General features: G+C 31.0%; 1 protein-coding gene across 1 annotated transcript in view; it reads right to left on the bottom strand.

The window, feature by feature from the left end:
* LOC116184848 (fringe glycosyltransferase-like) overlaps positions 1-7,641 on the bottom strand; it is a 23,606-nt gene extending 15,965 nt beyond the window's left edge. The window contains exons 1-3 of the mRNA XM_031512349.1: positions 7,636-7,641; positions 7,450-7,451; positions 399-484 (exon numbers count right to left, since the gene is read on the bottom strand). Of these exons, the coding sequence (XP_031368209.1) occupies positions 399-421 (23 nt within the window). The 5' untranslated portion in view covers positions 422-484; positions 7,450-7,451; positions 7,636-7,641. The remainder of the gene's footprint in view (positions 1-398; positions 485-7,449; positions 7,452-7,635) is intronic.
* Positions 7,642-9,503: the final 1,862 nt, after the last annotated feature.

The following is a 9,503-nucleotide window of genomic DNA, read 5'->3' as shown; positions in this document are numbered from 1 at the left end:
AAAAAAAAAAAAAAAAAAAATAGAAAATATATTTAATACTTTATATACTTATATAATAAAATTTATATATATATATTACATATATATAAATTTATGTATATTTCATTGACTCAGAAATTTTTATTCCGAATGTGATTATATTTTATTAATGTAAAAAAACTTATTATAAAATATTTTTATATATAAAAGATCAATCATTATATAAAAAATAATATATATATATTATTCTATCAATTCTTTGCAAAAATCAAATATATTTCTGAACTTTTTCTCTTCTTTTCAGTGACTTAACGTAAAATTTATCGAACAATTGCAAATGGTTAAACATCGATGATTAAACTACTATATGAAAACTATCGAAAATAATTTAAGAATCTGGAGAGAAAGTTAATATTTACCCAGCAACCGGTGTCATTTTCATCGCAAGCGCCCTGCTAATGCAAAATCCGGCGCCACCTGTCGCAAACCAGAATTTCACCTTTTGCTGCAACAGAAAAACCAATCTGGTTATTCGATAGCAAAAAAAATTTCTAATCTTCAAATATTCAGGATCGTGATCGATTGTTCACGAGACGGTCAATCGATCCCCGTCACGTACACCGATCATCGTCCATGACTTTCCGGATTGGGGCCACGATCGATTACATCTTGACGCATCGGTAATCGATAATACGCTTCTACCTTCTTTGGGACAAATTACGATCGAGCTGTACAGTAACGGTTAGAATATTCGATCTTTGATTGAAATTGATTGGCATTGCATCAGTGAATAAATTTTATTTCATTCTTTTTCTGTCGATGGATGAGGAGAGATTAAGACAAGTGACAGATATACATCAATCGAGGTATTTGATTGGAAATAATATTTATATATATATATATATATATATGTATCAATAAATTTAAAAACTTTCTTAAGTTTTAGAGAATGATGATGATCGTATTCGAGATATTCCATGGGAATATTTTTTGTTATCAAATATATCAGAGAATTATAAGATTAAGAGGAATTATTATTAATCAAATTTCGAAGAGTCGTCGATGATCCAGATATTCGATTATCATAACATTTTTTTTTATGGAATATATCATAATTATGAAATTGAAGAGAATGTTTCTATTTAAAAATTATACAATAGAAAAATTGTAAATGACTTTTTCTGATATCAAATATTATATTGTGTATCGTCTATCTCACAATCAAAAAAGTCAATCTTTCACTCCGGATGGAATGAAGAAAACGAGGATTCTGTTCAAGAATACTTGAATGAAAAGGCAAAAAGGAAAAAGGAGAAAGGTTTCCGATCTTCCCAACGACCTGGAAATTCGATACGAGAAAATCATGAATCTACTCATGAAACGTATGATTACAAGTAGATTCTTCGAAAATGATCATTTATATCGATGAAATTTTATATAAGGCATTGAGAATCATAGTGACATAAATAATATGGTCATTACTTTGAGAAATTCATATTTAGAAATTAATATTTAAGAAAAAAATAATTTTTATTATATATTTTTATATTCTTCGATTTAAATATTGAAATATTGATTTTAATATTGAAATATTGATTTTAATTTATAATATGTTGAGATAATTTAACTAGTAGTAATTTAAAATAACGCGAAATAATAGCATAGTTCCATTTTTTATCGATAATATCTAATTGACAATAAGCGGAATAATAAACCATTATAAGTAGAGCACTCTATTTATACGAACGTTTTCGTCATATAACACAATTAAAAATATACATTCTATCCATGATATAAAATTTTTTCAAAAATTTTGAATTTTAAAAATATTTTCAAACCGATCCAATTTCTCGTTAATAAACTATCATTCGTTCAAATGTTTCGAATATTCATAGTCTCGGTAGAAGCGCGCGTACGAAACGGTGCACGGGAGTATTGTCGGGTTTTTTGAAGGAGACCGGTTTCATTGGTTAGATACGCACGTGCAGCATGCCTCAGTTCACGGTTGTTCGTCATGTACCACGCCTAGCCTATGAGGAAAGGAGCACGAGTTCTAGACCGGCGGCGAGATAGTATCGCTGCCATGGATATAGTCCAGCACTAAGAGGTTGCCTCTAATAGCCCCAAGCCACGAGGAGATCGAGGCTCGACACGCTCGATTTCCTCCCGATTTCTCGCGAATAAATCTTTTACGAGAAGTGGAAAAAAAAATTTTATCCATTTTTCTCGATTATTTAGTTTCACTTTTCGTTTCGTTCCACTTTATTTCGAATAATTTCGAAAGAAGTCTATCTACAGATATCTGCTAAGTATATTATCATATATTATCTTTTTTAATAAGAAATAGAAGAAAAATTGTATTTTTCTTGATTCTGTTTGTTAAGCTTCACTTTTCATTTTAAATAATTTCATTAAAAGTATTTTAAATTTAGTAAAAAGTATTCCTATGATCTAATAGAAATTTTGTCTAATACTTTTTCGAAACTATAATAATGTATCAAATATTATAAATTTAGAAAATTTTGTAAATGTAATCTATCTATATTTAATTTGTAAATATAATCTATCTAATATTTAACAAATTAATTTTTTATCTATTCTACATAAAATTCACCAATTTCAAATAATCGTCAAAACTATTATTTATAAAATTATATGTATAAAAATAATCTAAAAATTATTGTCGATATTGTAACAGATTAAATCTACATTATTTGAATGAAAGTTAGAACTGTGACAGGACCTCACGAATGCATTAGATATACACTGGCAATCGATCTCTACGATCTCTCTTTTCTTTTTTCTTTTTAGGATTTCTATTTAAATAACACGAGGATAAAGGAGTCACGAAGAATCCGTGGAATCCCGGAGTCTATTCACCACTTTGAATAACACTTTTCTTATGTTTAATTCTTTGTAATCTCTCCATGATTTGAGGTTATGTAGAGAATTACAATACTTTATAAATTTTCATCTATGCCTTTGTCGTATTATTGTATTTATTTTTCACAAGCAATCTACTTTAACTATTTAATATAGAAATAATGTAATACAAAATTGAGAGAGAATGAAATTTTAAAAGTTTTACAAATATTTGGATCGAAATTGAATCGATATTCCTTTAGAAATTTGGAATTTTATTAATTTGTTATTGATGTTTTTGAAATCACATGAAGAAATGAAAAAAAAAACTTTTATATGAAATTAATACAAGTATGTATATAAAATTTCTACATGCAGAATGCACAACAGAATTATCGATGAATTATTGAGATTCGTGATTATTTCCTTCATTAACCGATACAAAATTCGATTACTCAATGCATCTTGAAATTTATATAATACGAATATCGATACACGACACTGTAGAAAGAAAACCATTACTGTCAAGGCAATAGCTCCATCCTGTATGCTAATAATATCATTTATCTTTGAAGTACGTATAACAGTTTATACGCGATCGAAGTAAAAGTTGACTTTAATTAGTCAACTTGCAATTTTTTTCTTTGCATCGTTCGATTAATTCGCGAGCAAAAACTTGTCTGGATGACAACGAATGCAGTCAGTAATTAACCTCGAACAAGATAATGAAAATCAAATAACAAATCACTCCGGATATTAACGATAGTTCCATTTCGCAATCAATATATATATTTTTTGTGCTAATATTCATTAATGATGAAATATTCGAAAAAAAATCCTAAAGGATTTTGAGAATAAGGTTGTCAAATTAATGTACAAATTTTGAAAATAAAAAAATTTATTGCAAAACAGACGATTGTCAGAGATGCAAGAATTTTCAGGATTTTCTATCATGGACACAATATAGGTTATATGACACTATGGGCGAAATATTCGCAATACAATATTGTTCGTATAATTTGCGATCACTTACGATATATTCCACACACTATATCACACTAAGTCATACGATGTCACTGACGAAATATTTTGGAATATAATTCATATGATACCACTGACGAAATACTTCACAATATAAAATAACAATTCGCGACACAATATAGTTTATACGATACTATGGACGAGATATTTCGCGACACAATATAGTTTATACGATATTATGGACGAGATATTTCGCGACACAATATAATTTATATAATATTATGGACGAAATATTCCGGAATACAGTATAATTTATACGCCAGAAACGAAATATTCCGCGACGCTATATCGTTCGCACGACGCCATGAATAACACGAGACTGAATGTTGTTCGAATCGAACTATCGATAAAACTAACATTGAAATCTCGTTCTAATAAACAAACTCGAGAAATACTTCGAACTCGTTCGTAGTGTCATACGAATTATATAAATATTACGTTCGAATATTTCGCTTATAATGTAATGCGAAATATTTTTTAATGAAGCGATTAATAAACGACAATTTTAAATCGAAAAAATTTCTCGAACTTAATATTTAATTTAAAAAAAAAAAAGATTTCATAATAAGATTTCAACTCTTTTTATATTTAACTATTTAAAAATTAATAAAAATTTACATTCTAAAAATAATTTTTACATTAGTTTCAAATATTACTGAAAAAAATATCGAAACACAATATTAGAATTTCAATTAATCAATAATCTCATTTAGAAAATTAATTTTTAATTAATTATATTTTGTTTTATCATAATATCGTATTTATTTCCAAAAAAATTTATCTCGAAAGGGTTAAATAACCTCAAAATCATAAACCATCTTCACAAAAAAAAAAAAGAAAGGAAGAAAAAAAATATTTATTAAAAAAAAGTATCGAGGGACAACACCTGCCCGCTCGACCAATTTTAATTATTCCCCGACCACTTGTAACTCCATGGGATCTGGAGAAATCGCAGAACCCTGACGTTAGCTGTGGAAGATCGCTGGCCAAGATTGCGCCCAGCCAGCTCCCTTGACTAATTACATTCCGAAGACTGGCTTCGAAGGGGGTTGATGCGTCCACTCCCTCCCTGAGAAACCGATTATACGACCCATGCGATCCTATATCCAATTACCTAGCGACGATTGGCAGCGATCCAGAGATAAATTCACCAGGTTGATTGGTCCTTATCTTCTTATCATCCCTTTGAGAGAGATAGGGGAATTTTCGGACCCCTTGTGTTAGGATTGGTACAACCAATGGATGGAAGAAAGTTGTAAAATTGATGTCAGGTATAAGTTTCTCGTTTTAGTGGAAATTAAATTGGGTTAATGGATTTCTTAATTGATCAATTAAATCGAATAAAAAGTTTCTTCTTTCATTTTCTTAAAATTTTAAATTTGAAATATATATTTATAGCAATATCGATGATATATAATTAAATGCAAAAAATTTAAATATTTTAAATTTAAATATTGTATAATTTTGTAATACAAAAATTATATAATAACTTCTAAAAAAGTTTATTTTAAAAAAGACAATATTTGAATATTCTGATATTAACATTATAAAATTATTAAACTTCATTAACATTGCTATCAATATATAAAAAATATTTATAAAAAAAATCGAAATATAATGGACCAATTTTTTCAATTAATTTTCATTTCTAAAAGACATTTCGAAAATTCTAACGAATTCATTAAACCATAATAAACAAGACCGTTTAAACGGTCCATCGACCTCATCAGGTGATTAAGAGATTGACGAAAATCAGGGGCAAAAAACGCAAAAACTGAAAAGGTACCAAGAAAGAGCATCCGAAAACCTGACCAAAGAGATCGGTATAACCAGATGAAATATAGATGGTAGTTTAAACGGCGGCAGTCGTAAAGGCGTTAATTAGTCGAAGGACCCATTCCAATCCGGAAACCGATAATCGAAGCCGGCTATGATGGGTCTTCGCATCTTCTAAGGCCTATGAACAGCTAATGATCGTAAAACGAAGACCGAATGACACTGGTTAGTAATATCTGATGGAGAGTGGGTGGCTGTCTGTCGGTATATTAGGACTAATGAATAGATTAGAGGCGCCGATATCGACCGAGCTAACTATGCGAATACGCATGACTTCGTGATGGGAAAAGCGAAGAATGCAATAGAGGAATACATAAAGAGATAATGTTAATGCACCGATGGATAATATATAAAAGATTATTATTAATGATTTTAATTCATTTGCATAAATGTATATAATATTCACAATAAGTAACTGTCTATATGTATTATGATTTCATATAAAATAATTAGTCTAGATTGTTCTCATTTTTATCAATATATATATAAAGATGTGTATACGAAATAACTTTTTTTATTTTAAAAAAAATCAATAAAATAAAATATCAATTTTTGATTGTTTTTGAAATATTCGCACTTAAATTTAAAAAAAAAGTTAGTGATGAGATTATATTTTTCATTCTTTCGTGATACAAATGAATTAAAAAATATAATAAAATAGAACGATGTTTCTTCGTATTTTATCTGATTATTCTTGAATAGAAAAAAATAAATATACCAAAAAAAAAGGAAAAATTCTACGTCTAGATTGTAAAAATAATAATGAAAATAATAGTATGCGATAAATATCATGGAGTTTGTAACTATTCCAGATTAAAATACGAAAAAAGTAGCATAATTATTTCTACGAAACGATGTTCGATTTTTTCAGAAACTTCAAATTTCCATTTGCGTTACGCTCCACCGAGTTCTACTCAAATGATCAAAGCACTCGATCCAGAAGAACGAACAGAAGAAAAATCAAAGAATTCCTTCTGCATTCTCATCGATAACAAACACGGTGCTATCGGTAGGAATATTAACGAATGATAATTACATACAAGCTGCGTCAATTTGCATGCGTGTCCACGTGCTTGCAACGGTCGCCGATATCCCAATAAAATAATGTAGAACGAGAACGAGAGGTTAGATCGAGGGGCTTCGTATACCGGACACGTAACTTACAAAAAGAGTATCTCGATATAAGCATAATATCTCACAGAAGTATAATAATATCGAAATAATGGAGGTAACGTCAAATACAGGATCCGTAATATGTCCATAAAGTATGAAACATAGTATAGTAACTCTAACGACAAATTTTCGAATGAGAAGAATACATCACATTATCCCCACTACTGTTGCTAGAATAGGCAGAGATGTCACGTGACATGATGTAAACCTAGTGGGCGTAACATATTTTTCTCATTTGGAAATTCGTCAAAGCCAAATGATATATTTTTGTCTCTAATTTAGCAATATATAATATAATTTAGCAAGTTATATCTAAAGTAAATTTGAATCGTTCGCAACTTAATAAATAATCAATCGACATTTTTGCAACTTTTGTGTTTGTTTCTTTTTTATTTTTAGAATCGACCATTCAAAAGATCTCGCCTCTCATATATTAACTCTTTATATACGCGATACAGGAACTGGCCGAATCCCCACTCGAGGAACTGATACGCGATGGCGAAGGGGCCGTCATAGGGTCACGAGCACGTCTTCGAGCACGCTGGTTACACCGTAAACCGCTTGAAACGTTCACCTGTCCTCGTTCGGCCGACACCCGTTTCGTTCAAAGACCATCGATATACTAGAAGGATGCTAGGGTACACGGAAAGGATACACGGGCACACGCTTCCGGGTTTGGTCTGCCTATAGCCGGACCAATTGTCGAGGCTCGTGGATCGGCCGATTGGCTGGATACGTTTTAACGCGGCTTCGAGTAACGGCATCGAGAGATTAAATTCCTGGGCGTATAGGGAGGAAAGGTGTGGTTAAAGATCTTTGGAGAGTTTGCGGGGTTAAAGACTACTTACGGACGCCGAGACGCGTTGCGATGCAGGTATCAAGTGATGGGTTTGAAGTGTATTAGTTCCAGCGTTGTACGAGTATACTTAAACCCATCACTTAAATTAAATTAATGCAACACGTGTTAATATATTTAGGTTTCTTAATCTGAGATTCTGCAAGATTTTTTGTAAAAATGTAAAGATACTTGTACATGATGAAATGATAGTACAAAATATTGTTTTAATAGTTTCAGAAATATGTTTTAACTGTTTTGTAGATTTTTTAAGAGTTTGAGAAATTTTTTAAGATTTATAATACTATTTCAAATGTTGTCTACTGATTTATGAATTTTTGGAGACTCATACAAGAGATTATGCGAATCGAAAAATTTAAGAATCTGGGATACAAGAAATTTGAAAATTCGAAGATTTGATCTGAAAGTTAAGTGAAACAGTTGCGTGTTTGTACGTACGTTTTCAGAAAGAAAGAGGTCAGTCTCGGCGATTTTAAGGAACCTCGAGCGTAATTAGGAGACGTATTGTTCGATCTGAATGCGAGGGGGGGATCGCGTGACCCGTGACGACCAGCTTTTGCTTGGTCTGCGTGAAAACTGAGACTGATGCGCGTTCCCGCTGGAAAATCCGTGGCCACAACAATTACAATGGGGAAGGGAAGTTAATTAGATCGGAAGATTGCTCTTTTCCCGGGATTGAATTGCAGATAAGAAGTAGATTGGAAAGAAGGAAGTACGATATCCTTGAATGTTGTGCAATTATAGTTCTGAGACATGCATTCTTCTATACTCTTGCAGAATTTTTTTACAATTCTTAATACTTCAAACTTATTAAATTTTCACATTTCAGATCCCTAGGTTTTTCAATTGTACAATTTTCGGATATTTCCAAATTTTCTGTTTCTCGAAATCTCAAATTCGAGAAACAGACAACAAACAATCGAAAATTTTACGAATAATATCTTAAAAAAATTAATACAACTTCGAAATTTTCAAACTTTAGATTTCCAATTCTATAATTTTCAGATTTCAAATTTTCAAATTCCTTATTCCACAATTTATTAAATTAAAATCCTCAAAAAAAATTTTAAATTTCGAATATTGACAGATCGAAAACTTGGTTGCACATTAAAAAATTAATAGCACTTGGACAATACCAGTGTATCCATTCGTGTCAAGAACAGTTCTTCTTTTCACCGAAGTTCGTCGATTATATATATTGTTCACAGTCGAGTTCTCACATGAGATCAAATGCCTTGGCGACCGTTTAAATACCGGCAGACGATCGACAAGGGGGAAATTTTGCACCCAGTTTCCCAGGATTGTAACAGAATCCATACTTTCTTATCGACAGGAATCCTGATGTTGTGAGGTGCGATCGACTTCCACTTTGTGGCTTCGTTCTTTTTTTTTTATCCAACCAGACCGGTTATCGTTGGATCCATGAATGGAAACTATTCCTTTTTTCTCGAAAGAAAGGAAGATTTAATAGTTAGAGTATTTGGAAAGTTTTTTTTAAACAATTCTAGAAATCTTGAAACCGTCGAAAAACTAAGAAACCTTAGAAACTTTGGAAACTTCGTAGCTTTAAGGAATAATAGCAATAATATTCCTGCCCTAACCTAACTTTGAAAGAATACGTCACTTGCTTGGAAACGTTAAAAACTTAGAGATAGATTAAACTTTTCTTCCTCCACTTCAATTCTCCACTTTCGATTCCCTCCTTATGTAACGGCAGCCATTGAACTTTCGATCATCCTTGAACTCTTCTCGATTC

Source organism: Apis dorsata, unplaced genomic scaffold (assembly GCF_000469605.1).
Source record: "Apis dorsata unplaced genomic scaffold, Apis dorsata 1.3 scaffold_416, whole genome shotgun sequence".
NCBI classification, from domain to species: Eukaryota; Metazoa; Arthropoda; class Insecta; order Hymenoptera; family Apidae; genus Apis; species Apis dorsata.
The sequence above is the reverse complement of the archived record's forward strand: the minus strand, read 5'-3'. Positions and strand labels throughout refer to the sequence as shown.